Source organism: Ptychodera flava, chromosome 6 (genome assembly GCF_041260155.1).
Source record: "Ptychodera flava strain L36383 chromosome 6, AS_Pfla_20210202, whole genome shotgun sequence".
NCBI lineage: Eukaryota > Metazoa > Hemichordata > Enteropneusta > Ptychoderidae > Ptychodera > Ptychodera flava.
The window spans coordinates 14,595,031-14,612,579 of record NC_091933.1 but is presented as its reverse complement, the minus strand read 5'-3'; the positions used below and the strand labels follow the sequence as shown (position 1 = coordinate 14,612,579).

At 40.0% G+C, this 17,549-nt stretch overlaps 1 protein-coding gene across 1 annotated transcript in view; it reads right to left on the bottom strand.

Annotated features, from left to right (window-relative positions):
* The window catches only part of LOC139134932 (guanine nucleotide-binding protein G(i) subunit alpha-3-like), a 58,529-nt gene extending 41,914 nt beyond the window's left edge, over positions 1-16,615 (bottom strand). Inside the window, exon 1 of the mRNA XM_070702032.1 lies at positions 15,721-16,615. Coding sequence (XP_070558133.1) covers positions 15,721-15,862 — 142 coding nt within the window. The 5' untranslated portion in view covers positions 15,863-16,615. The remainder of the gene's footprint in view (positions 1-15,720) is intronic.
* Positions 16,616-17,549: the final 934 nt, after the last annotated feature.

Below are 17,549 nucleotides of genomic sequence, written 5' to 3'. Positions count from 1 at the left end.
CTTGAATAATGTGTTATTGGAAAACGCTTGTAACTGAGAGTGATTAAAAACGCGCCTACACACCGGGTGAAAAGAACAATATTAGCGATTGGGTTGACACAGTCCATTCCGTGTAGATTGTGAGCCGCCGACTCAATTTCAATAAATTTCAACAGATTTATTTCGGCTATTCGTATGTGATACATTTTGTTGTTCTTTAATCAAGAACATAATCTAAACCAAATTACACTTGATCACGGGTATCCATGGCTTTGACACGCAGATGTTGTGAACGTTACCGTGACCGTTGAACCGCGGGGGAGGGGGAGGGGTCTCACAACTATTCCCGACCGCCTGAATTAGAAGTCAGTTTAATTGGTCAAAATTGTAATGAAGTAGAACAGTATGACCTGACGCCGCTAGAAAACCGCAAATCATTATGTAGAGTTCCTGTAGGGTCTAGATTAGATTGCTTCTCACTCGGGGTTTTTTTACGTTACGCCCCTTGATGGATTTTTTTTCACTATCTGTAACACGGCAAATGGCATTTTTTGCTTCGTGTCATCAATTTTATGAATATGGCTCGAAACAAATAGAAAATTCCTGCATTACAAGTCAAATGATTCCTCTGAGACGCGTGAGAGCATTATTGTATTGGCTAAACGACGCAATGAGATAAGTTCATCCCCCATTCATTTTAATTGCCATGCGCACTGTTTTCTTCCATATCAAACGAGAATCTCAAAACATCCATGAATTTGCTATCTGTGACGGCTGCACTCTTCGTATGAGAAAACAAATAAAAAATGAGATGTAGATGTTTTGTTCCGCTGAAAAAAATATGACTACGTCTTTCAATACCCATAGAAATCTGCCAAGAGGCTAGAACTCAATCAAAGGGACTGAGTCTGTCACTATCAGTAAACGCTACTGTTGAGACCATCATGGCTGGCTACAGGTAAATTCTGCTAAATTCAGCAGTGTGCGACAAATAGGAGTAGTCAACCAGCCGATTTGCCGGAAATTGTGATCAGAAGCGTTTTTACACGAAAATATAATATACTATTCTGGCATACTTTAAACAAAGTTGTAATTCGGAGGAATAGTGCTACAAAAAAAATCCCATACCATTCCAATTATCCCCTCTCTTCAAGCAGCAACCTTCGCACTTCCCCTCTAAAATAATCTCAGCTGCCCCTATCCCCTGTACAATCTCTCCTACTTTAGTAATACGTCCCTGCCCCCCCCCCCTTATTAGGAAAGCCCTGAAAACAACCGAACCACCCCTCCTTCCTTCTCGGTGTGTTTTTCCCAAGTTGCCGGGAAAAGTGAAAATTCCCCCGCCTGGTATTAAGAAAACATGCGCGCCCGCCAAGAAACCGCTTGCCAGCACCATTTTTCACGACCAACTTTGTTAAGCTGTCCCTGGGCAAGGTGTAGCCCGCGGAGTTGCAACACTGCTAATTAAAATGATATGGCAATATCGATGTGGCCTGACGAACCTCGCTCGTACTGACAGCCAGGGTCTCTAAAAAGTCACAAGCCATAACAATTAATAATAAGGGTAAAATTAAAGCGAAGGAAAATGTAAGGGTTTTTATGACAGGTGTCGATCTCGACCAAATTTGCACATTGCAACGCGATCCCTCTTGTTCAAATTTGTGCTTTGCTTTGTTCTGTATGTTGATATTTCGTTCAATGCAACGTTGTTGGATCCCAGATGGTTCAGATTGATTGTATTTGAGTTTTGGCATCGACCAGCCATGATACCCCCTATATAAATACCTAACTCTTTGAACCTGTGTACCTACCGCAAACACACGGAAATGAAACTTGAATTTACAATTCATACACAAATGTACAATTGAACGAATCGACAGAACACGGGCTTCTTTTCGTTAAAATTACACTGCATCAACCAGCGAGGCTATCAGGGTCTGGTAGCGCCCGGATGAGGCCTCGATACAAAAACTACAACGGCTCACTACGTGTATCCTGAATCCAACTCTCGGCTACCTGGGCTACTCTCGGCTACCCGGGGTTCATCACTCTGTCGTCTGGGCCATCTATATTGTGGCCCATGATCTGTAAGCATACCATCTGAGTCAACTGAGTCTTTGCGGAAATCTGCTCTGCCTACAGAGATCTTCTCACTCGCTTCGGTATTTGCATGAATGTCATACACACTTTTTTATGCGTGTTCAGGGAAGATATATAAATCATCTTCGGGCAGGTCTCGCGAGAATTCGTTCATCTGCATCTAATCTCGCCTGTCAGCTGGTACAGACACTAAAATGACATAAAGGAGAATGTTCTATCTATTGCCCACTGCAACCCACGAAATAATGACTGGAATAGACATGGATATCTGAGCTCTAAAGTGAAAATTTGAAAATATGCACCTGGGTTTGAGTATGTCAATTTCAGAGCTGATAGATTCCATTTGATAATGTCAAGAATTAGAGAGGCAACTATTGGCTAACCATAGGGCGTGTTGTCGCCGTATGCAGATGTTGAGGTGAACCAGCATGCAGCATTCAGGAGACAGAAGCTGTCACAACTGATGATTTTTTTCGCAATTTCTTTTACAATCCCATGCTCTACTCCAAAAAAAAAATGTTCAAAAAATAACTATTTACGTTGTGAACACATACGTGTAAAATCCAGTGTCACTGTTTACATTTGAATTCTAGTCCGGACCAAAATTCACTGGTCAACAATAACAAAACAGTGTACACATGTACAGGCTGAGCTGACAGGCTGAACATTGTGTATATTCGACATGCTTTGGAAAGTAGAACAAGACAGTGTGGTTGACATTAAAACAAAATACAGTGGGAAAGTCATCAAGCGTTACAACTACTTGCCATTTAAACAAGCGCCGTCTTTCATGACGCAAGCCTACGGGCACGGTGCATGCTAAGTCAGAAAGAATGACTGTTTCATGGCCATGTGTCTGGGGGAACGCCTTGGCTCCGCTGTCGTTTAAGGCGATGCAGAAGGGAAATAGACTTCGGAAGGGATTGGGTCTCACTTTCAAATGTCATTTCAAATATGACTTTGTGCTGAATCTGAAAGATGCGGCATGGCCTGCATTAAAAAGAGCAACACACGGACACAAAGTCATGGTACCCTATGTTGAATATTGATTCACATTTATAGAAGGCTCTGGAGAATAGCGTTTGGAACATTTGATACCCGATACTAGTTTGGGAATAGCTGTTCCTTCAGTTCCGAAAAAAAAACTTTTGTAATAACAAGCACGTTAATTTAGTTCGGTAATGACTGGCATGAGTGTAAGCGCAATGAATTGACATCATCGATGAAAACATGATATGCCCGGAGAACATTCATTATTTCAGTCTGTTACAACTAAGAATAGAGTAAGGCTGAACATGGGTCGAAATGCAAATTAACAAACCTGCCCATTAGAAATACAGCGAAAAAATATAGCATTTATACATTTTTTTGATCGTTGTTTAAAGAATGTATTCATGACGATTTAAATTCTTAAAACAACGATCAAAAAATGTATAAATGCTATATTTTTAAGAATTTATTCATGACGATTTCAATTATTGAACAAATCTTATTTGTCGAAAGACAGATTTTTATAGGCCTGGGGTTGGATAAAATAGTATCGACGTCCCATCTCTGGTACGAGACTTAATTGCATAGATTTTATAAAAGATGCAGGTAAGACTCGGGGCAAAGGAATTCTTTTGTAATATGGAATAGGGAGTGACAGCATTGAAGTGATCGTGACACAAAAGAGACCTCTGAACATCTTTCCATACAGTTATCAATCACCTAGTTATCTTTGGATACCTTCAAAGGTAAAGCATTGAATGACAGCAGCGTGACCTTTCCCACAAAACTGTTATTTTTTTTGGCGACACAACTAAGCGATTCAGATCTATGAAATTGTATAGACACACATAAAAAAGCCAAATAAGCTCGGGGAGTTTTCGTCTACAAAGTCAAACATTCACTATGTTGGGTGTGAATGTGACAAACCGCCTTCCTTGATGATCTCGACAATTAAAGACGAAAGCTCATTCCTAATGATGTAAATTTGAAGATCTGTACACATGGCCCTCAGTTTGATCTCACAAAAAGTGTTTAGCTGTGTCTCGAGTGAGCGGGATGCATCTCATAGTTAAGGAAAAGAAAATAAAGAGAAATGAACTGATACTAAAGTTGTAATTTCACTCTGTACCGTAAAGACTAACAGACTAACGTGTAGGCATCAACAGTTCACTTGAATGCCGGGACGGGAAATGTCAATTACTCTGATGTTCGTAAAGAATGACGTAATCATTTCATAGATAATCGTGAAATGTAACTTTATGGTTCGTAATCGCCTGTACGTGATGATATTTCAAACCCAGCGAGACACACCGTCTGAAAATGTCACAGACACTTTCATTAATATCTCTTTGTACGCCTTTTCAATGAAGCGTATATTTTCCATGCCGCATCTATTTTGTCGCGTGGCTGCCAGGACTGTCTTTTGTGCAATGTGTCTCGACAAGATATAATTGAAGAGGTCAAAATAAAGTCTTGTCTGATTTGAATGTGACGATGCTATTGATACGAAATTAAACTACCTTGTAGCAGCAATAGGGTAACATTTTCAGTATTATATATCCAACAAAACAAATAAAATTCTCAATTTAGCAGCTCTTGGGGTGACACGTGGTTCAGCGTAGATAATTATGTTGTTCGCATCACGCTGAAATGTTAAACTCCGAGGAAATGTTAAAGGTTAAACAAAAAGGAACGGTGAAAGGCTCGTCTTCGGGGCCTCTGTAGGCATATGCTGACCATCGTATGTGATAACGAGAAAGTTGGAGTTAATGTGCATGCATAGCAAACTGTATAGGGATTTGATCCTGGGAATATCTGCCTTGCCCACGTGTTTGTTATGGCCAAATTCACTTCAATGAGTTGATTGCATTATGCCTCTAAAAGTTAGACTTAACAGAACGCTAAAACTCTCATCTTCGGGGACCACTTCTTGCGTATGCTGACCCGTTGTATGTGATAAAAAGAAAGCTTGAGATAGTGCACAGCAAACTATTGGGATTCGAATCAAGGCGTGTTCTCCATTATCCATTCGCTATGATGTGGTCAATTTCACTTCGGTACGGTGGCTTTATTATGCATCCAAAGCTTAAACTGGAAGTTTCTTGTAACCCAAGTCACCGGGGACCTCTTCTTCCATGTACCGCCCGTTGTGAGTGGTAACAAGGGGTTAGTGTGGAGAAGATATCGAAATGTGATTCATTGGGTGTGCCCGTTTTTCAGATTGCTATTTCATTCTTTTCTTAGCTATCCACACATCAGTTACGAGAATTACCTCTAAACTTCTCATCTCTCGCAGAATTCAAAAATACCATAATTTCATTCGCGAAGCTGTCTCGTCTCGTTGCTGATCAAATATTTTCTAATATCGCGCCTACTTACAGTTCAGACTAGAAGAGGTATAAACACTCTCCTATGTTGCAACGGATGTCTCATTGCCACCGTCAGTCATATTAGCGCTTAGCCGGATTTGCCTTGCAGCTGAGGACGTGCAGACAAGAGCGGGAACTATTTGCCTCTGGTGCCATGGGTAACGACATTTCGCAACAAAGGTCTCGAAGAAAGGAGTAAATTACGGTTTTGACATACACCATGATGCATCTTGATGCAAGATACCGCGTTTAGAACACAGACAATTGCGTTCTCTTCTTGACATTGAACATGCAATCATATGCCTCATCGGTCGATGATGTGAACATCAAGTCACAAGGGGAGTGATGGGAAAAGAGATTGAGTGATGATGACTCCTATGATAACGGACACCATCTATAGATTGAGGGGACGGAGAGATTTCACGCGGGGTGTGTGAAATATACATTGAAACAATAAAATGAGTTGCTCATGCCAGCGGAAACGCCATTCCGCAATTTTCAATTTTGCCTCTATATTATGCACGTTGTAAGAATTCCCGGAAGAGATTCTGTGAAGTAAAACGTATTCCATCCATAATAGATTCAGCTGTGCCAATACAGCCCATGCTGATAAGAAGGTCAAAATCCAAGGTCTAAGCTTGTTTCTGGTGACGTGCAGCGTCTCAGAAGGCTGTATTCGATTTGTAAATTGCCATTATTTACAACAACTTAAACAGCTAAAAGAAACAACAATACACCGAATCAGAGTGTAAGATTTATGAAAAAATGACTCTAGTATAATTTAGTGGCTTTAATTGAATCAATTTTCTCTGATGAACACTACTGATTCAGTGACTGCATATGTCACTGGAAAACAAAACGCCAATTGGTTGGATGAAACTGCTTGTTCTTATTGAATAATTTCCAAACAGCCAATCAGGTACAGAATATCCCTAGTTTCAGACTCCTTAAGTTGCTGTAAATAATGGCAGTTTATTACCAATCAGACGTATCTTTCCGAGTCGCTGCACATTGCCAGTTGTTGCGTTTATCGGTCATTGTCTGTGTTGGTCTTGAACAAGCGTAAAAGTGACGACTCTTTTCCATGGCCGTGGTGGAGTATGGGAAGTGTGGAAGGTTAATCTGGAAACGGGATAACCGTGATTTCTATTTCACGGGACTTTGGCTCGTAATATTCCCACTAGCAGTGAGCTCTCTTTCTCCTTCCACGCTGATAAGATTTTAAAGAGATAGCGCTGATGCGAGTTTCATGTTGAGCAGATAAATTGAAGTCCCATGCCTATCGCCTTTGTATCATTACAGATGTGAGCAGAGTGGTGTGGCACACAGATCTCATCGCTGTCTAAACGTACCTAATAAAGTAAACTTTCCGAAGAATTACTGACGGCATGGTTGCCCCTGTACGACGTGATATATGGAACTGTGTGTGTTTAAGCAATACAAGTACGATTGTTCCGTAATATTTCATGGGGTTTATTCGTTTGACATACGCGAGAAGCGCGCTACACGTTTCCAACTCTCATGTAGCTGAAGGATCGTGGGGTGACACATTTATCTGGACGTGACGTTTTTCCCATCTTGTTTTCATTCCACTTTAAAACGCTTTCCAAGGGACTAGTCCGATTTCCAGGTTGCGCTGGCGGATCTGCACTATGAGCACTTGAAGCGGTGAGTGTGTGACACAACGGAGGGCAGTCGAATACTTCAGATGTAGTCTACTGGAGAGTACTTGAGGAAAAAAAGCACCGCTATGCTTGTTTTTTATAACAGTGAACTCTTTCATATACCTGGTACCATCATAAAGCAGGCAGTCGAGGCACAGGAAAAATGGGACTCGTGATGGGCATCTCTGTATGGGAACACCAATGAGTTGTTTACTTTGGTATCATTCAACGCTGTCACCAAAATCACCCTTTCGTTGAGTTTGACACTGTTATTGTTCTGACTATACCTTTGGGATTAATTATGAAGCCATCATCAACAGTTCAAAGGTTACACCAGGGGGACCTAAATTAGTACATTCCTCAAACAATGAAAAATCAATTTCCAATGGTTTATATTTGTTCAGAGAAAGAACTACAGCTTTCAGATCTTTCCTTAAAATATAGCATACCCTGGGCACCTCAATAAATCTTATCAAGGCTGTATATCATGACGATGTAAACTTTGAGATTTTAGAACCAAAAATTCGATTTCATATTCAATGAAGCTTGTTTTTCCTGATGACTAAAATCTCTTTATTGTACCTCTCGAGTCAGAATGTGTCTGATTGCTAATTTTTTTTGTATTTTGTTTTGTTTTTTTTTTTTTTTTTGACATTGAACGGAAAAGTAAATGGAACAGAGTGAAATAGAGAAACCTACTGTAGCACCAGCTCAGGTGTGTCGATTACTTTAGATTTCAATTGCGTCATAGTAAACTATTACTGAAACCAGTCTGTGCGCAAAATGCTCTTGCCACAGAGCTGCATAGAATGGAACATTGGAAGTGGTGGAACTATTCAGAATCCGATGGAGAGTCCAAGTTTGTGGTGAATTCGAGAAATGCAAATACGTGAGTGTCAATTCAATTTAGGTGGCTACATGAATACGATTCTACCCTTTGGTGATACCGTCATTGCATCAGACATACGATTTGCAATTTCCGGTACATCTTGTACTGAACGCATCGTCACAAAATTAACAAATCATTTTTAATTATTTTAATGCGCATGTTCATTTCTGTTAATTGTAACACGTTCACTCTACCCAACACTAAGCGTGCCTGCAACTTGCGATGCGTTTTGTCTTTCTTGTGTTCTGTTTGTGAAATTTGCTTTTCCCACTTTGACTCCTGACAATGTCAACTGTTCAAGTTGTCAACAAAGCCTGTATGTGGTGCTCAATCATCACTGCCGTAAACTAATTATCAGTCCGGACAAGTATTTATTTGTCAACAATAACTTGCATATTTCACACGATGTACTATGCTGACTAGTACCGTGTATTTCAACGTACTTTTAGGGGAGAATAAGGAAAAGACACTGTGGCGAACAAAAATCAGTGAAAATGTTATCAAAATCAACTGCTATCTTGTCCCTTTAACTCTGTCTGATTTCAGATCCCGATAACTCTCCACAACTGAATTGAAGGCAAAAGTATGAATAACCAAATAAAATGAACATATGTTAACGTGGACATGTAGTTGGCTTGTATGCTGGATAATTAATGTGGTCTGCCTCTTGTTGGCTTCAGTCAAGTGGCGAACGTTTGCTCATACCATTCTAAATCATGTTGTAATCCCCAACTTTTACAATGAAAACTGAAGGTGATGGCGCTAAAAAGCAGTACAAATTGCATCTGAACTCTTCACGAACTGTGGTGGCCGAAAGATTTGTCCCTACAGGAAAATGCTTCTATCAACTGTACTAGTTCTGACAAGTCTTAATTCAGCTAAGAAAAGGGGTCAAGAAGCAATAATTAACGATTAAAATCTGAGACGAAGAACATAAATATACAGAGGGGATGTTGACATCATTAGTCCGAAAAAATGGCTGAAATGGATGTCAGTTATATTGAACGTTTTAATAAAAATTCATATGTCTTGATCGGCCGGAGTTACAGATTAAAATAACCCTAGAGAATATGAACTGAGGTCGGTCATTGAACTTGACACATCTCATTGGCTGTCGTTCGGAAGAATATTTATTACACAACACCTCAACTAAAGTTGAAGGAGCCAAAAATATGAACATGAAAGCACAAAACATGTACAAAGCTGTATAAATATAAAAAAGGAAGAAATGTGTAAGTTCTCAGAACTTAAGTGTACCTTAACGATTTTTTACAAAATCTTAGTAAGGCCATCCTGGGTACAAATATTTATGTTATCTGTGTGGGCGAGTTCTAATAATGATATCTTAGGCTTCACACTACATTCCTTCATATTATATTTCGGGGTTAAAGGTGTTTTTGTTTTCAAGATCAGCAGTAAGCATACAAACATATATACATATATACAGACATACGTACCAACCCACCCAGCTACCTACCTACCTACCTACCGATACCTACCTGACTACATGCATGAATTCTTGGGAGTGTCAAAATTGTAGAAACATGGTATATGTCGTTGATGATCATTTCGTTCAGCCTCACTTCTAAAAATATCCACATGGATAAAAAGTGAAAAGCTGTGCAATTCTTTAAAAAGAATTCCACATGCCTGAGCCCGTGTATGTCAAATCCTGGAAGTCAAAACAAAACACACCTGCATATCTCTATCCTGACCATGCCTCCCCACATCTGATGACGCACAATAATGTTCTCCATCAGAATATAAGTCACTGTCATAATACATTATTCTCGAAAATGCAATCTACAACACTTCGAACAGGAATTTAACAGTTAGGAAACAAAGTTATGACAATATTATTTACGAAAATATGGTCCGCCAATTGGCAAATTCCATAGTCCACAGTTTACCAAAATATATTTCTGTGGTAAATGAACTTTAAACCTCAAAGCCGTTTCTTTTGTGTGATCACACCAAAAGAAATTGTGCGTGCTTCTTGTAGCATGCAGATGATGTCTATGTTCTCTGCGGCCCACTGCAGTGAATTGGCAAACTGTGGTAAATCCGTACGTTATTTTCTTGAAATCTCCCTCTCCTCGAGATAAAAAACGTTCGAAATTGAGTATTGTCGGGTTATCGGAAAAAATATAAGCTCAGCGTGTTTTATTGTGTCTTTCGTCACGAGTAGCAATGATTGCAATGCATATAACTTACTCCTGTCCATTAGAAGGTATCTGTTTGCCTATCAATGATATCACTGACGACAGCACGCAAGGGTTGATACATTCTATGTATACCCGGGAGGGTTACCTTGGATACCGCTTCATACATACCCATCAGATGAATAAGCTCGCACTCTAGTCATCGATAAGCTGATGAACCTGAAAGTAACCTCAATCTCACCTCAGTAATGTATGCAGTATTGCGTTAACAGGCGGTTGAACCATACAGTAGCCGCTGTCTGCGGTTGAACTAGCGTGCTCCGGCTCAAACGGCAACCTATATGCGCTTCACCAATGTTCCGTTGATAGCACACACACAGCGAAACATGCGCATGTCGTCAAAAATTCAGATGACAATAGTTTATTAGACCCGTTTGTCGTTAAATGAACTCTTTTTTCGAAACCACCTGCCATGCACGCGCTGCGCATTTTTATTGGTTAGAAATTGGTCAGTACGGGTGATGTTCGAACCTAAAGATGCTATCGGTAGGGTTCTGGTGCAGTTCATAGTTATATTGGCTTTATCCTGTGCCACGATCAATTAATTGCCAATAGTGACTAACTTGTGCCGATGTTATCAGAATTCATACTTTATTTCCTGATATTTAAAGTATAAGTACGTTAGATCGCACTAAAGACGTGGAACTCGGCAGGGCGTGGGTAATAATGGATTTTCTCTCAGGTGAAATATTGGCTCGCCCCCGTAAGGTCATTTACGGCAGTAATAAGGTTACATGCTTGACGAAACTACTGTGGACCGGATTAGGCCAAGTGCGAATTGCACTAACCATTGCAACGATTTATAGTCATCTCTTGGGAAGAACCGCTCAATCCGGGCCAAATAATAGAAAGGCATTTACTGGAGAAAGCAAATAACGAGCACGCCGGAATAAATATCACGAGCTGTTTATTCACATTCACAATACGAGCGGTGTTCGGTTTGATTTGCTTCCCTATTTTTCATCTCAAAACTGATGCCTCCATTATCAGTGGTGTTGTCGTCACAGGCTATTTTCGTATCTCCATCACATATTCAGAGGAATCGCTTCGATCCAATACGGGATTACTGTACTTTAGACTTGCGAATCACTGCCGTAAATCAACACATTCACTTGTAGGTTGTCGGCACCAAAGCATTGTGCCATGAACGCCTTTTAATTTGCACGAATGCTCCCCTTGTACATTTCAATGCAATCTTTCCCTCCGAAAGTAATTAATTTCAACCGCATCAATATCTCATCAAGGCCGCCGATTTATTTCGTATTTTGCTGTATAAGGCTTTATCCAACGATTTCTCATTCCAAACCATTCACGACACTTTCCCTTTTCCATAGTGCTCAGTGACGCGATACTGCGAGAGTGGTGTCTGCCGAGTTGTAAATGAAAAAATTGATTTTCTGTTAAGCTTTATGCCGGCTTGCAATTTAGCGTAGGATTCAAAGGTCAGTGTGTAAAAGGGCCGGCTCTGAAAAGTACACAGGAATTGAGCGCATCGCGTGAGTGAGCGGTGCCGTGGATGACTTTGCCGGCAATTGGTCACGTCAAAAGTGTGTGTCTATTCCCAAATCATAGCGAACGCTCTAGAGGCAGGGAAAAAACACACATAATACAGCCTTCCATTTGCCAACCCTGCTCACCTCTGTCCCAATCCTTACACTGCACAGTTAATTTTACTTTGCGCTAAATTCACGGTCCGACTCTTCAGCAACTGTGGATGACAGAACACCGTAGGCTTACGCCGAGAATATTACGGTGACAGTGCCGGGATTTTACAGGCAGAACTTACGATAACTTCATCAAGAATGCCATCCTACAGTCTACACACCAATAAGCAGATACCATCAGCAAATTATTGTAGATAGGGGTAGCTTAGAACCCAACCGCAATAAGTTTATGAAGTCTGAAACTGCGTCAATTTAGTGTTCTCCCCCAGCAAATTGAGATACACAGCATTCAGCTTATCAACTCAGCATTTACATACTAGTATGTGCCTCCTATTGTTATTGTTGACAAGTGAATCCTGGTCCGGACTAGAATTCAAACGCAAACAATAAACAGGGCATTTTGCACACACAGCTGACAAGTGACATAGCGGATGTTTCAACATTCTTTTTGGAGTAGAACAAGAATTTACAGTTGACATACAGAATAAAAATAATGAAAACGTCATCGAAAGTTATAGACAGTAGCTGTAACTTTTGATGATTTTTCTCACTATTTTGTTTTTATTGTCAGTTTCAATTTTTCTTCTTCCTCCTAGGCATGTTGAAACCCCTATCATTTAGCTTGTCAATAAAGCGTCTATATTTATGAAGTACACTTTTACCAATTGTTTACATTTGAATTCTAGTCTGGACCATAATTCACCTGTCAACAGTAACAAAGTGTTCTACATATATTCTGCATAATGTGTACAGGACGAGTTGTCAAGCTGAATACTGCTTTGTATTGTCTCATTATTGTTTGGAGAGCTGAACAACAAACTGTAGTTGCCTTTAAGGTAGAACAGATAGTCGGACTTTCAAATTTCTATAATTCTTTTCTGATCTACAACTTGTTGGGGCTCATTTTAAAGCTCTTTGAGAAAGAAAGACTTTCACCGTCTTAGTTTTTTGAAAATCCAAAATACAATTTTCCCCATAGAGTCAACACAGGAATTGTGGCCATTTTGAATTTGAAATCGCAAAATGTTGCAAGGGTATTTCGTTTCGCTAGTTCCAAACTTTGCACGGTGACATTCGATTTTTTAAGAGAATGCTTGAAACTTTCATTTAGGAAAGTTTGAGCAAAAGTTTTAAGTCTTTCATTTGCGAGGCGCATACTACCTTAAAAAAAAAATGAAAAAAAAAATCATCAGAAAGTTACAGCTACTGGGCCTTTAATTTAACAATGTCGTCAACGATCAATCGATTCATATAGCACATGAACACAAGAAACAAGTAAATGATGTATAGTGGACATCACAGTATAAATATAGGGTGAATGAACCCTGCTTGTGTTATTAATCTTATCAGAAAATCCTCTGAAATGAAATTAAGCCATTGATCAGTGCTAAGTCGATAAACTGTGAAGAGAAAAACTGCAGCAATCAATTAAGGTTCTGTCGCCTACATATGACGGTTGTCACGTATGCAATCATGTCATTTTGGTGCCAGCATGGATTTTTACATCAAGAGTGTAAGCTTATTAAATGAAACCGAATGCTGTAAATTACATCCTTTTTTCTATTGTCTATGATTACACACGTGGCACGACATTTTAAACTCTATTTATCGAAGCGCTAATGTATTTGACATTGAAGCTGCGGAACCCTTGGCTAAAATTTTGGTCAAATTTGAAGGAATGTTTCATTAGACGTCCAAGTCACTTAATCACCATGGTGACAGTCTGTACGTCTTCACGCGATTGAACAAACTTGACCAATGTGGCCGCGTGATTGCCCTATTTCTCTTCATCTACTGTATGCAAGGTTTACAGAGCGAATGCAGGTGTGGCGAGTAATTTCAAAATAAGTGGAAGGGTTGTCGCGTTCCAGTTCGCAGTTTGTTTTAACTCTCTCGGGAAATATGACATGTACAAAAACAATTGTTGAGGAATTACATGTAAATGTATCAACGCGATACTATCGTCTACCAAAAACACTCAGGCAAATAGATTACTAAAGATGTAAATTTCTCATGAATATGCATAGTTTACACGGTGAAATGCTCGCCGTTGGTACTATAATTGGTGTATGTGGATACATTTGAGGTCACACAGGCAGACGATGTCTTCAGACATCAACGACAATCACGAAACGGACGGGCGGTACGCACAGCTGACGGACTTGTCAATCAATAGCCAGAACAACGACGCACATCGGCCCTCCCGACGATGCAATGCCATCGACTCGGGACGGTTAAGAGCACGTCTCTCCTAGAAGTCTAAATGCGAAGCCCTTTCCCTGCATACTCAGCCGTAGTGTCATGATTCCAAATTTCCTTTCGTGTGCACGGGGTGAAGGCTATACTAGAATGTATGCACCACATCGTCCTATGTAAACCATTACCGCTCTCACAAGTCGACGGAAACATTACGCCATGTCAACTCAACATTTCTCTATGCTTGCTTTACCTCAGATTGCCGTCCGTGTCATGCATGGGACTCTGAAAATTTTGTCCGATAGGAAATGACATAAAACTAGGTATGGGATTATTCGTTCAAACGCAGTTTCTCGTATATTTAAGAATTGTTTATCTATCGTGTAGGCCTGCTGTTTTTCTATATTTTCTGCTAGGCTGAGGGTACGATAGAAACTATGCAGTGTTTTTAATGTCGGCAAGTCGTACATATTAGTTATGATTCAACTTGACATAAATTCATTTTTTTTCACACGGGAGGCCTAGAGTGTCACAGAATACGCGCTGGTGTGACAACAATAACAAAATTTCACCTATACGTCGAATGCAACTTTGTTGTTTGAGTGAGTTACACTCTATGGTGCACCGCCTATAATCCGACACCTTTAATGATTGGACGATTTAATGCACCACACGTCTTCAAAGAGAAACGATTTTGTACACACGTGACCTAATAACAGCCGAGCATTGTCATCGAAAAGACAATGGTTACTATCGGTTGGGTTCAAGCAGGTGTCCAGTCGGCCGGGCAACATGAGAATGGGGCACCGGTGTAATAGGAGAAAATGTCCGCATTTTTTCGTTTGCTGGTACACATGTTGGAAAATATCCTTGATATCGCTTTCTGACAGCTATGTACAGTGGAAAGGGAGTTGAAGCGAAAAGTCCCCGGTACGTCGGAATGAATTGCGTTCATTCAGTGTAAAGTAAGGCAAGATGCTCTTGCGAAATTGAGAGAGAGAGAGCCGACCATTGCTCATCATAGCCCAGGCAGTGCCTCGAGCCATGCATTCTATTCATGTTTTAAAAAACACCATCACCAAGGGGACGCGCAATACAAGAGTAATTCAGTCAAGGAGAAAGAAGAAAATTGTTTTCGACATCAGAGTTTGACAAAATATCGCTTTCTATTTACCGATTCCGTACGTTTTCAGATGACTCGTATGTTATTAACTTTTCACGTGCCACGTGAAAAATCAATCCCACATTTATTACCTCACTTGAACTCCAAGACCCGATCCAAATTTTACTTGCATGAGCAGGCCACATGCCTAAAATCGAGATCCGTTGTCTGCCGTACGCCGAAAATAAAACCCACCACAAACTGAATCAATGCGGAGCAAATATAATAACACTCCTGTGGAAACACCTTTTTTACGGCATAATATAATTAATCATCTTAGACAAAGGGTAAACCTCATTCAAAGGTATGTACATATATGTGTACAACATATAATAAGTATGCGGTGGCATTTTCTAGTTGTAATCTAATTACATTTCGAGGTTCCCCAAGGTGCATCTAAGAAAATGGTTCGTTCTATATTGAACTGGCCTCGTCTACGCCAATATACAAGAGTCGAAACTTTCGACCGCATTCTTGAAACTTACCTAGTAGAAGAAGTTTCACCTCTTTGTCTGCTCTTTGTTTTGCAGCTTTGATGTCCCTGTCGATCATTTTTGATCGACGTGCCGCGTTTCTATCCTGGTAGCTGTTGCCACAACACGTTACCATTGTCAGTCCCTTAACCATATTAAACTGATAATTTCACGGAAACTCGCTCGAACAGCAAACCCGGCACTCCTAGTTTCGAGCACTCGGAGAAATATATAAAAAGAGATCTTTCCACGTTTTTGGCGTCAGTTATTCTTGTACTTTATCCACATCCCTGTCGGAAACCGGCATTTTTCACAAGAATTCGGGGTTTTTCAACGAGGACGACGAATCAATCCAAAGTACGCACACGGGTGTAAGCTTCACGGCGCGAACACTTTCACCGGGAAACCAGCTTGCCGATCCTGTATACAATGTGCATTCAAAGGGTTCAATCAAATAGCGACTGCATGGACAAATCTATATAGACATAGATGAACACAGAAAATACACCCGTACTCCAAGTCCACGGCGGTGATGCCCTGTCGACTGCTTCAGAGAGGAGCGTTTAAAACGTAGCCGCGAAGATGGCTGGTGTGGGCATCGGTTTAACCCCACTGTAAAAACAGAAGGATTGCACCGGTTTAGAAATAAGTATGCGACGATTTTGGTTGTGCACCGAAAATAAAGTCGTTTTCTGCCTACTGCTTGGTACGCTGATTCCAAATAGATTGCAACCGCGAAAAATGTTGTTTAGAGTAGGAGGTTTCAGCCACCATATTATCCTCAGAAGGAAAACAAGAGCATCGACCACGTCACCGATGACAAGGGGATATCGATGGACTGCAAATGCTGAGGCTGTGAGTATATTGCAACAGCACATGGAGATATCGCGACTCGAATTGAATGAGTAAGGTTTCTGGATATGTGCTCGTCGTTTGGTTGCGTTGAAGCGCCCTCGCGGTGTTGTTAAACGATGACTGATGATACGCTCAACGGATGCGCCCTTGGGCATGTGCGTTTTCGAAGTCGCTTGCTCCATAGAACAACATGTTATTTCATCCATAATGTATTAATACATGGTGCATTCAAGTTGTGAACATGGTCGCTGATGTATGTGACGAACTATTGCACACAGACTCACTCGTTTCATTTGAACCTATTCTGAGCTGAATTTTACTTACTTTTATTTACATGTTTACTTACTTATTTATTGGATGAGTCAACAGGCCGAACTCTGAATAACAAACTTAAACAAATATAGGCTATAAAACAAAAAAAAACAATTTGACAGAAAAATACAACTGATATAAAGAATAAAAAATCAAAAGATAAATTTTACGATAATGAATAATTGACAGAGAAGTATTTGCACGGGAAAAATGATGTTTTCCAAGTTGCCGGGTAATATATGTAGTTATATGTAGATACCTTTTGTCGACGAACTTTATGATAAATGTCATGAAACCTTGATCAGAAATATTACGAACAATCCATTTTGTGAATAGAGAAAGTCCAGTACATAATATGGAAACAGATTGACAAATGTTTAGTTTACAGTTGCATATTCATTTCACCTTAGTGTACTTTAATTTGTCCTGGAAACAATTTCTTTTACATAAAACATAAATTTATTCCAACGTTAACAACAAAGAAAGTCAAATTTACACAACTGCTGGTATGTTAAGTGAAAAAATGAAAGCACAGTGGATAAACCTGAAAAAGTAGCTACTGTATTTAACTTAAAAGATGAAAAAATATCAATAAAGAAATATCGTTACAGGAATGCATACAAGGTACATCATTCACTGTTAAGTCTTACAAGGCTTGTAAACTTTCTTCATTG